At 35.9% G+C, this 22,429-nt stretch overlaps 1 protein-coding gene across 10 annotated transcripts in view; it reads right to left on the bottom strand.

Moving 5' to 3' along the window:
• LOC150108392 (uncharacterized) overlaps positions 1–22,429 on the bottom strand; it is a 628,716-nt gene that overhangs the window by 518,568 nt on the left and 87,719 nt on the right. For all 10 annotated transcript variants that reach the window (XM_090415800.1, XM_090415806.1, XM_090415807.1 and 7 more), the window contains exon 4: positions 5,367–5,492. In XM_090415800.1, the coding sequence (XP_090271926.1) occupies positions 5,367–5,492 (126 nt within the window). The remainder of the gene's footprint in view (positions 1–5,366; positions 5,493–22,429) is intronic.

The raw sequence follows: 22,429 nt of genomic DNA, 5'->3' as shown, positions 1-22,429 counted from the left end.
TGAACCACAGAAACTTTCGCACACAAATCCTTAGCCCATCCATAGAACTAACATACCATAGTTTAGTGGTTTAGAGTGTGGTGAAGAAGGGTGTGATGAATAGAATTGTCAGTGAATGGAACGCATTACGAGTATTTATTGTTAATGCGAGGAGTGAGAAGGATTTTGAGATATGATAAATATGTTATTGTTATTATTATTATTATTATTATGTGACACCTCCAGGAATTTCAAGGACTCATCGTGGGAGGACACTCTACTCTGCCTCGCTTCGGCGGCTGTGTTGTCAGTTAAATGAATCTTCCACAATGAGTTTGCCGACTCCATGAATGATGCAATAATAATAATAATTATACTTTACCGCATTAAACTGGCAGCTGTTATTCTAAGTCCATACTGTCAGTCTATTTAGGTCATCATTTAGGATCTCCATATCACCTTCAATGACTATTGCTCTTCCTAATTTTGCACCCTCAGCAAACAGCCAGATATTTCCCCTTAAATCATTGCTCAACTAACAATATATTTATCATCTTGAACCTTAAAATCCTTAACACTCCTATATATATAAGTGATGTATATATATTAAAAACAATATATTATATATTATATATATTAACAGTGTATATATATATATATATTAGCATATATTAAATAGAAGCATCCCAAGTATGGAGCCCTGTGGTATGCCACGAGTCATTCACTTTCTCCTAGATACCATTCCTCATATATACTGCTCTTTGATGTCTATCCATCAGCACACACACACACACACTTATCCATAAAATCAGCTTAATATCTAACTCCATTTGCTGTTCATGTAATAGAATTCCAGGAGAAACCCCCACCTTTCACAAAACCAAACTGCCTACTATAACGTATCATTGTCCTCTCAACCTGTTCCTTTGACTTTTGCCTTTTATTGACTTCTTCATTAATTTAGTCTCCACTCCCAAGATGTTGACTGGACTATAATTTGCTACCTCTCTCTTGGCATCTCCTTTATGTATTTATTTTGTGTCTTTCCAGAGACAAAACTTAAATTAAATAGCTTGGTCAGAGGAGATGCCAGTACCCTTGCACATCCTCATAACATACAGGCTGAATCCTATCTAGTTCCATGGCTGTATATGCATTAAAATTATACAATATCATAAGCATCTCCAATTCATCTACTTCTATTCTCACAATACGTAAGGTCATATCTAGCACTGCAATATCTCCACCTTGGATGGTATACTTGCATAATGATCAGTCACTAACTCAACTATTTTGTTTGTTTCTGTTAACTCCCTACCATCAGAAATTGTTAAAATTAAACAGTGGTTCTTCTTTTCACTCACCACATAGTAAGAAAAAAACTCTGGAATATTCTTTAGCATGCTCAGCATGTTTCTTTGTAAAATCTGCTTTTGCCTTCTTTATCATAATGGTTACCCTTCTGCATGTGCTTTTTTACTCATGAATTTGTTGAACACTTTTTTCTTTATATAACTTTATATACCTGTTAGTGAGAGTGATCATGAGGTACTTGTTTGGGAAGTGGTGAAACAAGAAAAGGTTATTGCAAATGCATGAAAAGTATAAAGTGCAAGCTAAGAAGATGACAAGTGTGGTAGACAATGAAAAAATGCAGTATGAGAAGAAATTGGTCAGTTCATGCCAAGGATAATTCAAGGGACTTCTTCTATGGAGGTTGGTAAGTAATTATGGTAGGTATGGTAAGTAATTAAATAACTCTGCTGCATTCACTGCAAAGGATGCAGCAGAGTGATTTAATGAGCATTATATCATGCTGGTATAAATGATGCTGTACAATATGTAAAAGGAAGGCAAGTATTAGGAGAATTAGAGGTGAAAGAATCAGAGGTATATCAGTTGTTAATTGGATTAGATGTTAATAAGGCTGTTGGAATGGATGACCTATGAGGGTGGTCTGAAAAGTTCTTGGTCTAACAATGAAAAAACGAATTTATAATTTCAAAATTATTTTTATTTTTCAACATAATCTCCCTTAAGACAAATACATTTATTCCAGCGATGCTCCAGCGGCATTATCCTGTCTCTGTAGTAGTTCTCAGTAAGATCTGCAAAATACTCCTCCACAGCTTCAATCACCTCTTCATTTGAAGAAAAACGCTGACCAGTGAAGAAGAATTTTAGTTTTAGGAAGAGACAGAAGTCAGAGGGAGCCAAATCTGGGGAATAGAGTGGATGTTCCAACAATTCATAGTGCAGATCTCTTAATTTTCCCATTGCCAAAATACCTTTGTGGGCAGGTGCATTGTTCTGATAAAAGATGATTTTTTTCTTCTGCAAACTGGGTATTTTCTCACAAATTTTTTCGTCTAGTCTTTATGTTAAAAGATCGAAATAATATTCCCAGTTATTGTTTTAGCCTTTTCAAGATAATTAATAAACAAAATGCCTTTAGCATCCCAAAACAGCGATGCCATGACCTTTCCTGCTGATGGAACAGACTTTGTCTTCTTTGGCGCTGAACAACTGGCTTCTGTCCACTGTTTTGAATTGTTGTTTGGATTCTGGTGTGTAATGGTGAATCCAAGTCTCATCCATAGTAATAAATCAATGCACAAAATCAGTTTTATTCTTGTTAAAATGCTCCAAGCACTGTTCAGAGATTTTCATGCGAGTGCGTTTCTGATCTGCTGTGAGCAAGCGCGGCACCCATTTTGTGCAAAGCTTTTTCATTTGCAATTCTTCATGCAAAATATATCCTACACGTTCTTTTATTAAAAATAAACTTCATTTAATGTGTTTCGAATTAAACTTTTTTATTGCAGTAATTTTTATTAGCCCTGTTTTTCTATCACTCATCTCTTTTTTTTTTTTTTTGTTCCTTTTTTTTGTTGCTTCCTCTTCTCTTTTTGTTTATTTTTTCCTGGTAGATAGTGAAGAGCCATGCAAGGCATGGATGTGAGCCGCTTGTGTCTCGCGAGCCACGCTGTGGCCACTCCTGAGATAGATAAATATTCCTGATTACAAATAAATTGAATTCAATTATATTTCTAGGCATCCTGCAAATTTGTATGCTTTCAACCAATTCTTTTAAATGCTTTTTTAATTCTGACATTTAATAAAATTTTCATAAAGATTTTATATGGAGGTCCACAGCATTGGTGATGTGTGATGGATTTATTATTATTATTATTATTATTACCCAAGATGCAATGGAGTCAAAGACTCATCTGGGAGGTCCTTTTATCACACACATAGCTTGTCATATCGTGCTTTAAACACACTCAAATTTTCTGCAGACACCACACTCTTGGGCAAGGCATTCCAATCATTCACAACTCTGCATCAAAAAAAACCTGCTTCTCACCCCCCCCCCCCCCCCACTCACACTCTCTTTATACAGTTTCCAGGGATGACCTCTGGTTCTCTTCTGATCTCCTGCTATTTTCTGCAGAATCTCTTCAACATTGATCCTATAACAACCCTTACTAACTTGCAGGTCTCTATCATATCTCTCCCTCTACCTCCTGTACACCAGACTCTGCAAATTGCATCTTCTCTATCTTTCTTCATATTCGACATTCTAGAGGTTAGAAACTACCTTAGTCAGTCACCTCTGGACCCTTTCCAGCATCTCTTCATCCTTCTGAAAACCAGGTGACCAAATCTGGGCACAATAGTCCATGTGTGGCCTAATCAAAGATTAGGCCACAAATTAGGAACAAGAATTTCCCTACTTCTACAAGTCAGTGTCCTCCACATCATTCCCAGAAGTCTTTGTGTTGTCTTCACAATTTTGGCTATGTGTTCCCTAAATTTCAGAACCTTATCCACTATCACTTCCAGATCTCTTATTTCCTCCACCTCTGACAATATATCCACACCAAGCATAAATTCTGCATCCTATCTTTGTTTTCCAAAATTTAAAACCTTACATTTTGCAACATTGAACTCATATCCCCATTCCTGTGCCCAATCACTCAATTTATTCAAGTCTTCTTGTAAGGCCAACAACATCTTCTCTACATTTATTTATTTATTTATTTTATTTTTATTTTTTTAGGTGGGGGGGGGGGGGTGGAGATTAGAACCATACAGTACTCAACAAACTTTTCTGGGATGTTTCTGTGCAAAAATGTTGTTAAAGATCATCATTAGGACTGGAAATCTAAATTTCCAGATGCTATGATATATTTCCAATCTGTCAACTCCAAAAGCCTTCACTTTTTTTTGGAGCTTTTGAAGGTTGTTTTTTGGAGGATGGTTAAAGCTTCCTCTGATGTTATCATTCTGGAATACTATGCAATTCCGGACTTTATTTCCGATTATTATAGGAACGAGTGACTGATTTTTTTATTTTGAAACCTCCTAGTAGTTTGGCTCTGGTAGTGTTGTCTCTTGTGGTGACCTGATATTGACCACCAAAAAAGAATGTGAAAGCATATATATTCCCTGCACCTGCTGTTTCTTTCAGTATCTTAACAACTTCTCTCACTTTGTGAGGTTCAATGACTTCGAAACTGAGGGTTTCACTCTTAGAAATAAGGAACTCGTTTTTTAATTATTCTCTGCATTAAAAGGGGAGAAAGAAAACAGACCTTTTATCTGATAAAATCCTGTGACGAGTTTTTTTTTATTTTATTAAAATATTAATTTAATTCACCACTAGCAGGAAATTTAATCCTGTGCTTAATAGCACTTGTAACAAGAAATCCTGCACTAATTAGATCAATATCTACAGGAAAAAAAATTCTGCACTGATAGACCAGTGCCTGCAAAAAGAAGTAGGGAATCCCACACTAAAGAGCAGTGCTGGCAAGAAAAGAGAAAATCCTGTACTTAAAGTATCTCAAACTAGAAGAAAAAAAAAACACTAGAATAACAACACCTTCCCAGAATATGAGGAAGTGTAAGCCATCCCACTGAATGTTGAAAATTTAGGAAAATTATGATTATGTATGTCTTTCAGTGGTTGCTACAGTTATGTTATCCGGTAGATGGCCGAATTGTTAGTAACTGGGGTTGGTTTTTCCCCAGGTGCTCTGATTTCCCCACCTTAAAAACTTGAAACCAGTTTAGAATACTTTTTAAAGTGAAATGTGAAAATGAAAATTAAATAAATTTAATTAATTATATATAAAATATATATTAATAGACTGTTTATGTTATCGGTAAGGCTTCCAGTCAACTGTAGGCTATTAGTAAAGTTTTTTGGGGAGTCAAAAGTTATATGTGGATATTTGACTGCAAATATCCGCATATAAATACAGGAGATTGGTATCCCTAACCCCCGCATTGTTCAACGGTGTGCTTATATATATATATATATATATATATATATATATTATATTACTAATAATAATAATTTAAGATAAAAATATCTTTACCATTACAAGTATGCTGGTCTGCAGCAAGACTGTAACCTGGAAAACAAGTGCACTGAATTGCCACCCCAGTATCCAAACATTTTTGTGAACAGGGATTATTGGATTCACACTGATTTTTACTTGTATCTGGAATAAAATTTTGCAAAAAAATTAGTAATACTTAACTAAAAGTATATATATATATAGCCATTTGCAGGCTAAGATATTATTATTATTAAGGACCTCTATGAAATCACAAGACAGACTCATTGTGGGAGGCTCATCTTAGACAACATAAAGCTTATCATACCACTCCTTAAACTCATTCACTATTTGTGCTCTCGCTACCTTTCAGGCCCTCCATGTAAAAAAAAAAAAAAAAAAGTCACTCTCATTCTCTTACTCATCACTTCCAAATGGAAGTGGTGAATAAGAGATGGCTCCTTGTCTTTGCTCCTTTCTCTAATTGTACAATACAGAAGAATAATACAAAAACTGTTTCCTTCACCTCTTTCTTGTCAAACAATTGTAAGAATTTTTTTGTACTGAAAAACATATTATATTTTTAAGGAAACTGAAAATATGAATTTCTTGTGGAGAATAATTAGGGAATCTGTTGACTCCATGGTGGTTTGTTATAATACTAATAACACACAAAACTATTACTTTTCCGAGTTTTTTCTCCCAGAAATTCAAGTTTTCCACATGACAACCATGCAAACTGGCCAGAGAACACATGCAATTTACACACAAGAATGTATATTTAGTCATAAGGCTAGCCACCTTATACTAAAATTATGATTATGAAAACCAATATGTATGGTCAAGGGCTTTAAAGGCTTGTAAGTACCAAAAACTATAATTATTATTATTATTATTGATCACCTGTATCACTTTTTTTTTTTTTCAAATTTTTATGCACTGTTACTGCTTGCCTTTAGCATAGCTTTATTATTATTATACATATGATTAACCATTAATCACACAATATCTATTATACCAATCCTTAAACTTATTCACTGACACTGTGCTCGCATCCACTTCTGGTAACTTATTCCACTCATTCACCACTCTCCCAAGCAAAAAATCTATTCCTTACATCCATGTTCTTATTCAACTTCCAAGGATAATCCTATATTCTCTCGCTCTACCTCCTGTCATTTCTGCATCTATTCTATAAAACCTCCTTAGTATGACTTGCTTCTCTCATGTATCCCTCTTTTTCATCTGTCAACCAAAATGTGCAATCAGAAACCTTCAATCTATTCTTATAATATGCTTTCCAAGAACTTTTACTATCTTGGTCACCCACCTCTGGATCTTCTCCACCACTCCCTTAGCCCTGAGAAACACAGGCAACCAATATCAGGCTATAGTTTGGTTCGAGTCATATCAAATCCTTTATAAAAAGAGATAAAAAATTCAAATTTAATTATACCAAGCCATGCCTGACTTAAAATTATTCCAAAATATAAGATAGCAGTAAACAATGATTTTGAATTTATTTTATTTATTTATTTTTATTTATTTTATTTTTTTTTTTTTTTGCGAAAACCTCTGATTTTCTGAAACATTATTTAAATATAACAAGAAACTAATTTAGTATTCATTAACTTGTCAAAGCAACTTAATGCAGACACCTTGTTTTGCTTAAAGTATTTTTTAAACTATTTTAAATACCATGACACCCTTAATACAAAACTATCACTTACTGTAACATTGCAGTTTGTATATTGTTTGCTACTCAAGTGTATTGCACAAATTCATTCTATCATGCAACAACAACAACAACAAAAAAATTAAAAGTATAAAATCATATTTAATTATTATTACAAGCTGCAGTGTGCACATGCACACAATAGTAATATCTAAAGTAAATCCTGAAAGCAAGGACATTTTCTCTTTACTATAATAATCCAATGAGAATAATATGCAGTTCTGCACTGAATTTGAAAAACAATACCCATGTTGCATTATTGCAATCAAATTTAAGTAAATAGAATGAATATAGTTTATATTTTTGAGAATTTAAAAGCTATGCCAAAGAGAAAAATCCAAGAAATACTCATTCACCTAGTACACAGGTCTTGCCATCAGACTGTAGTTTAAAACCCTGTGAACATTCACATCTGTAACTCTGAGGAGTATCAATGCATATGTGTGCACAAAGCTGCCCAGGAAACATAGTACATTCATCAATATCATTGCTGGAACCTACATCTGTTCCTAAAGACAAATAATCCATCATAAAAAGGAAACAGGTGATTGATAAATGATGAAAAGATAAAAGTACAAGTTAGAATTTTAAATAATTTACTTTTACTATATTTACTAGTGTATTTTTAAGGCTTTTATTATGGATATGAAAAGAATACAACAAACTGGTAGTTCACTGAGAATCCAAAGAGAAATAGTGACGAGGAGAAATAAAGAAATTCCAAAAATTAAAATTTAAAAATATGAAAGAACAGGTCTACAAGAAATAATCTCAGATTATCATAAAAAGCGCATTTTGCAACAGCCTTATTCTATGATAATATAATAGACTGACTGTGTGAACAAAGTTAAATGGTTGCCAATTCCAAGTGTAGGTGTTAATGTGTCAAATGTGGTACAAAATGATAACAATTTACAATGAAAAAATTACAAGGTCTGTCCTTCACTGCAATAAACTGATAAGGCTAGTGGAAAGGGAGTTGAAGTTCAAATGACAACTTGGGGATGAAGTAGAAAAAGTGGTGCAGAGGGTCCAGAAGAGTGACAATGATAGTGATAGGTTTGTGAAATGCTTCCCATGAGTATATTTTGAAAGTTTGGATTAAAATTTGGTTGTAAGTGGAATGGAGAGGATAAGATAGAAAAATGCAAGTTACTAAAAGGATTTTATAGGAATGATGAAGAAATTTTTGAGTACATGACAAGAGAAGATACAAGAATTCATATACCACGGTATTTGTGTAAGAGTGTAGTTAGTAAGAACATAAGGATTAAACTTTTTGCTTGAAATGGCAAAAAAAGCAAAATCAGTTGCCAGAGGTAGTCATGACTGTTTTGTCAGTGAATTAATTTAAAGTGAGGTAATGTGTGAATAATGGTTAGCTTAAGCCTCCTATGATGAGTCTTTGGATCTTATGGAGATAACTGTATAATCATAATTATTTTCATTATTCTAGGCATTTCCATGGAGTTAGAAAGACTGATTGCAGGAACTCCATGCTAACGATTATTCACCAAATGTGTGTCATACCACTCTTAAATGCATTTGCTGTCAGAGCACTTACAACCACCTCTAGCAACCCACTCCATTCCATTCATCACTCTCCAAGCAAAAACTCTAGATTTTCACACAATTCTCACACAATTTCACATAATTTTTCAGGGTGACCCTAGTTAAAACCTTACTCATCATGTATTGAAAATGTTTTCTTTTTTATATCAGTATTATAGAACCCCTTTAGCAACTTATGTTTTAGGAAAGGTAAGGGCACCAGAGATCAGATCCTTTGCCTTAGACAGATCATAGAAAAATATTAAGAATTTAGACTCCCCTCTGGTAATGTGTTTCTTCGAGCACTCTAAAGCTTTTGACTTTGGAAAGTAATGAAAAGAATGGGTTTTCCTGAACTCACAATCAGGATGATAGCCAACTTGAACATGGAGCAAGAAATCACACTAAGAACAAGTGTGTGATTAACTGATTAGCTTCATGTTGGAAAGAGAGTTAGGCAAGGATGTTTACTTTCTCCTCTCTTGTTAAGTATATGTGCTGAGGACATCATGCGTGAAGCATTGAATAAGCTCAAAACAGAAATTAGGATAGGTGATAGATTGATCAGTAATCTGAGGTATGCTAATGATACCATACTCCTCTATAATGAGAAGAAAGAACTAAGACAAATTCTTGATAAAGTTAACAAAATCAGTAATAACAGAGAACTTCAACTCAATCCTAGTAAGACAAAGATTATGGTCTCAAAGGAAATACAAACAGGGAAGCTCTTGAGAAACAAGTGTACCTTAATGGAGAAAGAATTGAGGAAGTCGGCAAGTTTGAGTGCCTGGAATCCATTATTAATATGAAGAATTGCTGTTCAGAAGACATCAAAAGAAGATTAGGAATGACTAAAACAAGAGTCACAGAGACTTGTTTAAAATCTGGAAGGATGGATCTATCTCCATGGAACAAAGTTGAGAATTTTGGATGCAGTTGTTTTTCCAAAAGCGACTTATGGATCTGAGACTTGGAAACCTAAAGAAAGTCAGATAAGAAAAGGATAGCTGCTTTTGAGATGTAGTGTTACAGAAAGCTGTTGAGGATATCATATAAATGAAAGGCACACAAATGAATGGGTCTTAAAAAAGGTCAGTAGAACTTTAAGACTTCTTAAGGATACTGGCAGAAGAAAGTTAAAATAATTTGGACACAGTGAAAGGATGGAAGGAGGACTTATCAGAACAGTAATAGAAGGTAAAGTTCCTGGAAAAAGAGAAAGGGGTAGGCCATCAATGAGATGGATGGATGGATGGTGTGTGTGTGTGTGTAGAGTGACTGATCTTCAGAGAGTTGAAGTCTCCAGAAAAGCATACAATAGGACTATTTGGTGAAGACTGGTGTGGCACATCACCGAGCATCAAAGTGACCATATGGCATCTGTAGATACCAAACAGAAGAAAGAAAAACGAAATATTGCAACACACACACACACCTTCAATCTATTCTCACAGGGAGCATTGGACAAACCTATCACCATTTTAGTCACTCATCTCTAGATACTCTCTGTAACTTTTCATCACCCAAGAAACCCAAATGATCAAATCTGTGCAATGTAGTCAAGATGCAGGTATGTCATAGCTGTATAAAGAAGGATAAATAACCTCACTACCTCTACTTCTCAATGTGTTTTTCAACATACATGAGCTATATTGTTAACTTTTGCGATATACTCTGGGATTCAACTTTCTGTCCACTATTATCCCCAAATCCATTTCATGCAATCCAGTACCATCAATGTAATACAAAATATGCAATCTTTTCATTCGCCACATTACTCCTTTGTAAGCAATAGCAATTTATTTAAATCATCCTTCAAGATCTACATCACCTTTATTAATTATTGCCTAACCCAATTTTTCATCATCAGCAAACAACTAACTACTTCTCTCAAAAATTAAACAGTAGTGGTCCTAGTACAGAGCACCAAGGCACTCCACTGGTCATCTTCATTTTCCTGGATTCTATTCCCCATATAATGAACTGGTGTCTGTCTCAGCCACTCACCCACCCCCATCCATGCCATCATTTTCATATCCATTTCCATTTGCTCCAATATTCACTATGCTAACAAAATTATTTGGACACTTACTTGTGATCAAAAAGATGCATTATAATTACATTTCTAGTACTGTGAGTATTACTATCTTTGGCTTGGTTGACAGCAACTATCCTTCGGAGCATGCTTTCAACCAATTTCTGATATATTGCAACAGGAATATTCTTCTATTCCTCATGCAAAGCTATCCCCATTGCTGATGACAGCCACTTGGTCTGAAGCAAATTTGGCATTTTAATTTGTTCCAAAGATGTTCGAAGGGGGGTTGAGGTCTCTGGGCTCTCAGCTAGCCAGTCCAACACTTCAACGTTGTTTTTGTGGAAAACCAGTCTTGAACATGCAGTGCAGTATGGCAAGGAGCATTGTTTTATTGAAACATGTGAAGGATCACTGCAACAGTACTTCCACGGTGGCAGAAGCATGAAGTTGTCCCGGATGTCCAAGGAGTCATCATGATTTTGGACAAGTCCACCAATGGACCAAGTCCCCATTCACCTTCAACTGAAACACCTCATACCATTACCAAGCCTCCATCAAACTTGACAGTTGGAATGTTTCAGTCCTGCCACAACCATTCCCCTGGTAAGCTACAGATTCAAACCTTCTGACAATCTTCAGAGTGAAACATTTGGAAGCATGATTCGTCACTCCAGAGAACCCCTTTTCCAATCATCTACGGTCCAAGAATTGTGTGAACGACACCAGTCCAAATGTAGTTTAAGCATGGGGGGGGGGGGCTTTGTTCACAGAAGCTCTGCTGTAGTAACCTAAGGCATGCAACTCTGTGTGGACAGTTCTAGTGCTGACAGATGTCTCAGCAGCATTTTCCAGATTGACTGTGAGGCCTGCCACTGATGACATGCGGGATGTTTGCACATTCTGAGATAGAGCTCGTCAATATCAGTGGCCTCCCAGGGCATTTTTCTAGTATCACAGCAGCACCATCAATTTTCCATCTACGAATGTCATAAACAACACTGGATTTCAATATACTGAGACAGGTAGCAATGTCACAGACAGAAAGACCACTGGTGTGACACCCAACTACCATCTCACATTGGAAGTCTGTCAGTTCTGTTGAACATGGCATCATGACATCGAGTACAGTGCAAAACATGCAGCCTATCCCACCTTTTATTACCAGATTTACACAGACACTTCTTGAATATCTGCATGTGGTAGGATCTAAAATTTGCATGCCACATAAGGTGTCCAAATACTTTTGTCAACATAGAGTAGGTTGGAGTTTTCCATGTATATTCTGTCAAAGGCCCTTGAAAAGTCCAGTGACATCATGGTATAGCCATTTCCCTTATCCAAAATGTGAGTAAATTACTAAAGCAGAACCTATCTTTCAAAAGAGCTGACCACCACAAAGTATCATATGCCTATTCACCCATTCCCAAATTCTACATTTAACCACTTTTCCAATACCTTAACCACAATTGTGGAGACGAAAACTGTGTTTTCATTCCACAAATTCTTCGTTATGAATACACACCAGTTAGTATCTCAGGAGTGGTGTGTATTCATAGCAAAGAATTTGTGGAGATGAAAAACAGTTGAGTGTTATTTTCTTATAATTAAGAAAATAACACTTAACATTTCGACCTCTATAAAAAGATCATCATCAGAAAAATATACATATGCACAGAACATGAGCTACATGACAAAACACAAAAATAAGATAAATCTCAATGCTTTGTTAATTGTTTACCCTAGCTTAACCTCTGATGGAAAAAAAAAAGATATATATATATATATATATATAATAAGAAAATAAACAAATAATAATAATAAATAAAATATATACAAAATTATAAATAACATATATAAATAAAATATATCTTCTTCTTCAGCACTACAGCCTATGCAGGGCCTTGGCCTCCCATTTTTAGGTTTCATAACTCACTACGAGGTGGGGTCATTATCCCCATGCTGAACCATGTGTAATTGTTTGTAAAGCGTTGTTCTTAAGACTGGTTTGCCTGCTTTGCGGAAGGAAAAAATCCCAAATAAACTGGAGAGGAAAAAACCCTGCAGTCCACACCCAAGACTGGCTAATTTGGCTATGTCTAAGAAAGATCCTTTGCTTCCTCACATCAGCAACGAGAATTGAACGCAGGACACTCTTTTCCCAGGCATATGGTTGCGAAGCACATAACCACTCAGCTAACCGCGTGGACAAATAAAATATATACATAGATACAAATTAACAAAATAAAATAATATTTTATATATATCAGTATAATAATATACAGATGATAGAAAAAAAAAACTCATCATCATCAAATTCCTGACATGTACCTTCAAGGGGCATAAAGGATGTTATGATAGTACTATATGAAGAATTTACATCATTTCTAACTTCCTATGAACAATTTTTATCCAAATCAATCTGTTATCTGTCAAGACTTCAACATTATCAGATCCTATATTTCCGTTTCCTAAGGAACTTTTTACTGTATCAATCCACCTATATCTTGGTCTTCCTCTGGGTCTTTTTTCCTGGCAGAGAACACTTGTTTTGCTAGTCTTTCTTCTCCGAAAATGACCATACCATCTGAGATTAGCTCTGCTAACACATTCCTGGATGCTAACAATGTCAAGTTGTTTCCTAATATTCTCGATTTTAACATGATATTGCCACTGATGCCATCTGTTCATGCCCATAATCTCTCTCAGGACTCTCATATCTATGGTCACTAGTCTTTGGTCAAGTGTTTTATTTCTAACCCAGCTCTCAGATCCATAAATTAAAATTGGTTTGAACACTGTCTTGTATACAGCTACTTTAGTGTTTTAACTAATTTCTCTCTTATTCCACATAAATTTATTCAGTTGGCTTCCTACCATACCAGCTTAATTGATTAAATTGTCTATTTCCATATTTAATTTACCATCTTCACTAAAAATCATGCTTAAGTAGCTAAAGTGTTTTACTTGTTCTATAGGTTCTCCATTCACATTGCAGTTGATATTTTCAATGTTTCTGCCTATTTTCATTGTCTTTGTCTTTTTAATGCTAATCTTCATACCATATCTATTGCAACAGTTATTCAATTTAGTCAGGGAATCTTGCAGACTTGTACTGAATTTATTTAGAAGTATGACATCATCTGCATAAAGTCAACAGCTGACATCAACATCTCCAATTTTGATATCAGGTTTAATACACTTTCCTTCATCATGTGATCCATATAGATAATGAATAACACAGGGGGATAATGTTGCCGGCCTGGTTGTCCAAGTGGTTAGCATATCCACTCTCCAGACAAAAGGCTGTGGGTTCGAATCCTGCCACGGGCATGGAGGTTTGTGATTGTCTGTGAAAATACTGGTAGTGGTGGTGAGCGGTAGATGGCATTGGTGTAGATGATGATGGTGGTTGTGGTTCGTTGTATAGTTGGTGGATTGAGCAGTGGAGACAGAGTTGATAGAAAATCATTTGGAAATTCATACCCCTGTTCAGAGGTGGAGATAGAGTAGGTGCCTTCCCTCGATGAGTCCTTGGAATACCTGGAGCTGTCATGTAATAATAATAATAATGTGCATCCTTGTCTGACACCAGATTTAATATTAAACCATCTTCCAGTATTTCCTTCAATTCTAACTGCTGACTTACGACTCAAATAAAGACTAAGTATTGCTTGATAATATGCCCCATTAACACCACATAACTGTAGCGCTTTGAATAGCTTTTCTCTTGGCACCTAGTCAAATGCCTTTTCCAGATCTATGAAACTTAAATACAGATCTTTGTTATACTCCCATGATTTCTCAACTATTTGTCAAAAAGTGAAAATTTGATTCTGATAGTCTCTATTTGGCCCAAACCCAGCTTGTTCTTTACCAGGCTTCCCTTTTGCAATCATTCTCAACCGTTTCTCAAGTATACTTGCATAAATCTTACTAGGAACACTCAGTAGAGAAATACCTCTGTAATTCTCAGATTCAGTTTTATTTCCCTTTTTATATATGGGTACTATGAGAGAGCTCTACTCCAATCATTTGGAAATTCATACCTGTGTTCAGGCCTTTTGAACTATGCAGTGCAGCCACTGTAAGACTTTTATATTTCCATACTTGAGCATTTCTGGTCGAATATCATCTATTTCCACTGCGTTTCCACATTTCAGGTTTTTGATGGCTTTTTTCTACTTCAAGTATGGATATGTATTCCTGATTGCATGCTTGTTGAGTGTTTTTTTACCACTGTGCACTCACTGATTGTGTCATTTAGCAATTTTTTGAAGTACTTACTCCATACATCAAGGATATCTTGTTCTCCAGTTTTCATGTCACCTTTATCATCTCTAATTCCTTTTACAGATAGTTTCCTCCATTTCTGAGCTTTTTCAACAGCCTCCAGAATATTGTGCCACCTACTTGATATTTATTTTCTATATTCTTACCAAAGTCTTCCCATGACATTTGTTTAGCTAGTTTTACACAGATTTTAGCTTTCTTACATTTGTGTCTGTATTCTCTAAGAGACAAGCTGACTTGTTTGCCATAACTTCCGATATGCTTTCTTCTTTTCCTTCACTGCCTCTTTAGCTTCTTATGTCCACCATGGAGTTCTGATTTTTCTATCCTTGCAGGCAACCTTACCACATGCTGCTCTAGCTGAATCAATTAATGTTTTCTTCAGAATTTGCCACTGAATCACGAAGGTTTGGTTCCTGTTCTCAAACTATTTCATTTTTTCTTGAATAATGTTTGTGTATTTTAGTCTACAGTTCACATCTGAGTGCTGCTCAACTTTTATTCGCTTTAAAACTTTCTTACATGTTTGTTCTTCTTTTCAATATGAAATTCAATCTTATCTTGCTCAAGACTAAATGGTGATCATTTCCAATTTCAAATCATCTGTACAATCTAGTGTCCTGTACCAGTGAGAAAACATCACAATCAACAATAACATAGTCAATGAGACTTTTCTTATTCCTCGCCTCTTCTCTCCATGTGAATATATGCACATTTTTATCTTATCCTTCTCATCCATCTAGGATGGGTTGAGTCTGCCTCCTAATGAGGGGTTACTGGTGTATGAATGCAGCTAGTTTGCACTCCTCTGCTGCATCCCTTAAGGGCGATATTCATGACTGTATTCTGTGTGTGTTCATGGGACCGGTTTGCCTGCTTGTAATAATAATAATAATAATAATAATGTGCATCCTTGTCTGACAGCAGATTTAACATTAAGCCATCTTCCTGTACTCCCTTCAATTCTTACTGCTGACTTACAACTTTGTAAGTTATAAGTCAACATTAAGAATTGAGAATTGTTGATTGAGAATACATCATAATCAACAATAACATAGTCAATAAGACTTTTCTTATTCACATTTTTATGCCTCTAAATCAGTGGTTCTTAACCTTTTCTTGCCTGCCATCCCCTGTCAATTTTACACTAGGTTAATGACTCAATAAGATAATTATAATATACTAGGGGGGGGGCTCCGCTCCTCCTGACACCTATGGTGCCCCCCCCCCCCCGAGTTCCGGACTGGTAGGCCCATTCTCCTTGAATTTGGATGACTCGAAAGTGGGGTATGTCCCCCCAGCACCTATTCCTCCCCCCCCCCCCGAGTTCCGGACTGGTAGGTCGGTTCTCCTTGAATTCTGATGACTCGAATTTTGAAGACTTGACACTCAGGGTAGCTCCTGTTTCAAAACATTTCAAATAACTTGACAAAAAGCATGACACAAAAACGTTACAAAAAAAGGCTTATCATTTTATATTATAGGGTAGATTATTAGGCAAATCTAAATTACCATCAACATATTTGAACTGATAGTTAATTAAAAATTAATGTCTGATTTTAATTAATTTATATACTAATACTATATATATATATATATATATATATATAATTTCCTCATTATTGATTTTTATTATTTCTGGTTGGACATAGCTATTGAACATAACTTGGGTCTTCTTTAGGTTTATCTTTAGCTTTAGGCCAACTGTTTTGCTAGCAATCTGGAGTTCATGGATACAAGTCTGTAATTTATGCGCAGTTGAAGTAAAGATAACTATGTCAGCTGCAACGCATAAATGGCTTAAATATCTTCCATTTATCTTCAGACCTTTCCCTTCCCAATCAAGAAGTTTGAATATTTCTTCTAGGCATGCAGTAAACAATTTTGGAGATATTGTGTCACCCTGTCTTATACCTCTCCGTATTTCCACAGTAGAGATGTTTCCATTGAAATGAATTGCTGCTGTAGCATTGGTGTACGCTGATTTGATGGTTCTGATGTATGGCTCCTCCACTTGTTGGATTTGTAATGCTTTAAGTATTGCATAAGTTTTAAGTGAATCAAAGGCTTTCTCATAGTCAATAAAACCAAGACATAGTGATAATTGATATTCATTACACCGATAAATAATCTGTGGTACAACTTGAATATGGTCCATTGTACTAAAGCCCCCTTTGAAAACCTGCCTGTTCTCTTGGTTGTGTTAGATCTAGAGTCGCACAAAGCCTATGAGCTAAGACTTTTGTAAACACACTTTGTAAACCACTGATAGTAGACTGATAGGTCGGTAGTTCGTCAAGTCTTCTATCTCACCTTTTTTATGTATCAGAATTAGGGTAGCCTTCTTCCATGTTGTTGGCACATCATTTTTCTTCAGGCATAAAGTAAATAGTTTTGCTATTTTGTACATTATTTCTCCACCTGTTTTTAGAAGTTAAGCTATAACTCCATCCTCACCTGCAGCTTTCCCATTTTGCAAGCTTTGGATGCTCCACATCCTCCATTACTAATGGCATACACAAAAAGTTAAGTAAGTTTGAGCGTAGTTATTAGTTAGATGGTTTCAATCAATGCTGTTGGCACACTCTCCCTAGATGAGTCTTTGGACCCCCTGAAGGTGTCACATAATAATAAAATAATAATAAAAATAACTTCTTCTGGTAGAATCTGTGGTACTTCAGCTGTGTTGTAGTAGTCGTCTTCTTCATTTAATTCATCATCCTGATATAATATTGAATAAAATTCTTCACCTCTTTTTGCTATAGCATAATCTATCTCTGGTGATGGTCCCATCTTGTAGTTTGACTGCAACCATTTGTTGCTGTTCATCAATTGCTGTTTAGCTTTTTTGAGACAATGGTTGTTTTCGATTGTTTGTTGTATGAATTTACAATTGATTTTTCATATTTCTTCTGTGATACATTTTCTGATTGTTTTGCATAAATATATATATATATATACTATTACTATACTTTGATACTAATTAATTAAATGAGAATAGAGTGACTGATGCAGAAGACTGATATCTTCTGCATCAGTCACTATGGACTGAATCATTGTTCAGTCCATAGTGAAGTTGTTCAGTAAATACTTCATTGGAGTATTTCATCCTGGAGAAGTAAGTTTTAATACTAGAGGGACAGGACAGGTTTGAGGTTTAGAGGTGCAAGAGGAGAGTGTGTTCCAAATACTGATTACCCTGGATGTCAGTAAATCTGTGGGACTGGATGGTATTTTATCACGGGTTTTGAGAGAATGTGCTAAAGAAGTGACAGCTCCATTGACCTGGCTTTTCAACACTGGTTACAGGAAAGGTACCCAGGGAATGGAAGGAAGATAAAATAGTGCCATTGCAAAAGGGCATTAGCAGACTGGAAGTGTCTAATTATAGGCCAGTTTGTGTGTTTTCATCCATAGTTGTTAAAATCTTGGAGAAATTAGTGAGGGGTATATGGTCCCTTGGGAAGATGAGGGTAATGTTATCTGTGGGAATCAACATGGATTTGTTAAGGAGTGCTCTTGCTTTAGTAATATGATTGCCTTTTATAATAAAGTGACAAGAGGAGTTGATGAGGGAAAGGCATATACTGTCATTTTTTTGGATTTAGCAAAGGCATTTGACAGGGTGCCACATGTTAACGCTACATGATACTTGACAGGGTGCCACATGATACGCTAACCACTCGCCAGACTGGCTGGCTGAGTGGTTAGCGTATCCGCTCTCCAGCCAAAAGGCTGAGGGTTCGAATCCCGTCATGGACATGGATGTTTGTGATTGTCTGTGGAAATACTAGTGGTAGTTGGTATAGTTGTGGTCAGATGGTGGAGAGAGCTGTTGAGCAGGTGCCCTCCTTCAATGAGTCTTTGGACTCCCTGGAGGTGTCTAATAATAATAATAATAAACTGATACTTAAGTTGCAGCACATAGGTTTAGATGTTGGGTTAGTCAACTGGATTCAGGATCGGCTGTCTGATAGGTATCACAGAGTTGTGTATGGTGAGGCAGTTTCAAGGAGGCAGAAGGTTACAAGTGGGGTTCCACAAGGCTCAGTACTGCGACCTGTATTGTTTAACCTTTATATCAATGACATTGTCAATGGATTGCAAGGGGATATTCAATTGTTTGCAGATGATGCGAAGCTGGGCAGGGTTATTAGTAATAGTGCAGATGTGGCAGCCCTGCAAGAGGATTTGAATAAACTGGACAGATGGGCAAATGAATCGGAGTTTCAGTTTAATGCAGCAAAATGTAAAATCTTGAAGTTTTGAAGTTTGGGATACATCGATGGGAGGCTGCATACTCAATTAGAGGAGCTGTACTGGAGGAAGTAGAGGAGACAAGAGATCTGGGGATGATGATAGAAAACTGAAATTCAATGAGCATATTGCAAAGGTGGTGAAGGTAACCGAGAAGATTGCTGTGATACTGAGAAGGACGCTGACCTGCAGAGATAAAAGAGTTATCATTCCATTGTATAAGACCCTGATCAGACCACACTTAGACTATTGTTCTCAGATTTGGTCCCCAGGATTTGAAGGGGATAAATTAACTGTGGAAAGGGTACACAGGTGGATAACAAAGACAGTTTCAGGACTGTACAATGTTAGTTATGAGGATTGGTTGGGGGAATGTGGACTGCAGAGTTTGGTAAATAGAAGAAGGAGAGGTGATATGATTGAGACAAACTGTTGAGGGGGTAGTTACAGGGTTGAAACTGGGGAGTTCTTTCGCTTGATGGAACAGCAGGAAGGAGCGATGACAAGGGGCCATCCTAGGAAGTTATGAAAGAAAGCTGTGAACAAGAGGATGAGGAGTGGTTTCTTTGCATGGAAGGTGGTTGAACCATGGAATACATTGCCTGATAGAGTTGTGAGAGCAAGAATGGTCAATGGGATCAAGAAGTGGTATGATACACTTTGTGTTTCCTAGGAAGGACCTCCCACGATGAGTCTTTTGAGTCCATGGAGGCTAATAATAGTAATAATAATAATAATAATAATAATTTTTACTCAAAAAAGATGTAAACTTACTGTATTTAATAAGCCAATCATTAATGGCTACCCTGAGACTAATGAGATACTGCTAATTTTTCAATATCAGGTTTAATGTTCAACAAACGAAGTCTCAAGTCTCCTCTTTCACTTATTTGCAATCTCTTTTGCTGCTTAGCTAACAATTGCAACATGATGCTGAATCATTTCTCGACCAAGTATGTAGAAAAATCAGTGAGCAGTAATTTTATTTCTTGTCAAAGCTGAGGATACTTGCATTGCATGTTTGGCCAGAATCTTTCATACCAATGCTGCTGAAATTGTACTTGAGCTTCAAAATCATTTATTTAAGTTAATAAATTCTTCCCACAAATTTGGATGAACAGAAATGGCATCATCAGAAAGAAATGGATTTATGATCCAATTGGGTATTTTAAATTCATGAAAGTCTTTGAATCTGATCATGAAGTCTTCTTTCAGTGTCAGAAGATGGGAACAATCCAAATCTATATCTAATATTAAATCATCATCTATTATTTGTAGACTTGGGAACTGCAGAAAATCTCATCTTGAAATACTCTGCTTATAGAATGTTAATTTGCTGATAAAAGCATTTATAATTCCCTTTGCTTTAATAAGATTCATGTTGCTTCCCTGCAATTTGATGTTAACGTCGTTTTAATTTCGTGAAAATATCGGAAAGATATGCATATCAACCTTTTCCTTTTTTAGAACATTACACATGTTCTCATCACATGAATTAAGAAATTCAAAAACAGTATTGTAGAGATAGATCACTAAAGTATCACAGATAATTTCCATTTGAGAGCCATCTAATTTCAGTGTGAAGCAAAAGACGCTTAAATTTTTCCTTTTCATGACAAAGTTCTCAAAAAATAAACGGGTAATCAATGACTGGGCTTTTATTTTATTCACTGCTTTAATAACATCCCCCAAAGTGTTATGTAGTCTCCTGCTAAGATGTTTTCAACTAAGTGCTGACTATGAAGAATGCAGTGAATTGTAAAGATATTTGGAACTGCTTCTTTTAAATGTGCTATAAATCCATGGTGACAACCAATCATAGCTGGTGCTTCATCAGTTGCATATGCAATAACATTTGTGAGAGGAATGTTTTTAGCATTAATAAAGTCTTTAACCACCTTAAAAATTAAAAATTGTAGAACCTTTTGTGTCAGTTTTCAGTTGTTCAGCAAATAGAAACTCTTCAAGAATTTTTTTCATTAGTATTCATATAACGCACATAGGCCATTAACAAAGCTTCGTTGCCAAGTAGCATTGTCTCATCGAGTTGTAAAGAAAATTCTGTGGTTTTTAAATTATCACAAAGTTTTTTTTTTAATGTCCCTTGCCATTTTGTTAATTCTTGTTAATACTGAACTATTGCTGAGAGGAACTGACAACGTCATATTACTTTTACCTGGACCAATCATGCAGAACGCAAAACGTTATTGGTTTGAAGGGTGAAGCATATATACTTTTCATATTCCCTTTTGTCTGAGAGGGAAGTTCTTTGAGTGGAGAGTTATTGAGCTTTAAGCTCACCCTGGAAGGGCAGTGAGATTAGCTGTGTTCAGCTGAGCATAGAATTGACTTGGGTCTTTTGTATTTGTAGAATTCTGCTTCATTGTAATCTGAAGCTTGCTTGAGCAACAGGTTTGGATGATTGCTTGTCTTGGTGAAGAACTTTTCTGATAGATCATGAAGGAGGGGATGCAATGTAGGGAGTGTTGACTTCTCTGTGAATCTGGGAGTTTCTAATGAACCATGGGGTGTCCAGAATCATTCTCAGGCATTTATTCTGTATCTTCTGCATCTTTTGAATATTTGTATCCGAGATATGGCTCCATGCAGGAGATGCGTATGTGATGACTGGGCATATTACCATCCTGTATATGAGTAGTTGTTCCAAGTAATCTGTTGATCGTGGGGGTTGAGTTGCCTAATTACTTTGGATGTCTTCGAGCTTATGTGTTTTATGTGACTGGCAAATTGGAGTTTTTTCCGGACCAATCATCGTATCTAAAACTTCATTTATAGCCAGTAAGATGAGTTTCGCCAATAGTATGTGGCTTTCCACATTTGGCAATAATTTTGAAAGTTCGTAAGACACAAGTCCATTCTCTTGTTGGTTGTACTGTGACCAACCCTTTAAGTCCAGGACGATTTGTAAATTTAGTCTTTAATTTGCAAAAGTACTCTACATCCTTTTTTTTTTTTGCTTTATTTGGATGCTTTGTTCTTAAATGCTCAATCATTCTTGAAGGCTTCATTCCTTCATTTGAGAACACATTGGTAACTCCATATTTTAAATATCCACTTTTGACAACAGTTTCTTTTCTCACTCATTTTAATGGGCTACAGTGCTACACAATATCAATGAAGTGTGCCACACGATACCATGGGCTAGATGTAAACTGCAATCAAGGTTGGCAGATAGGTGTTAGGAAAAGTAGCAGATAAAGCTTATAA

This window comes from Typopeltis vanoorti, chromosome 3 (assembly GCF_054136105.1).
Source record: "Typopeltis vanoorti isolate ZY-2024b chromosome 3, IOZ_Tvanoo_1.0, whole genome shotgun sequence".
In the NCBI taxonomy this organism is placed as follows: domain Eukaryota; kingdom Metazoa; phylum Arthropoda; class Arachnida; order Uropygi; family Thelyphonidae; genus Typopeltis; species Typopeltis vanoorti.
The sequence above is the reverse complement of the archived record's forward strand: the minus strand, read 5'-3'. Positions and strand labels throughout refer to the sequence as shown.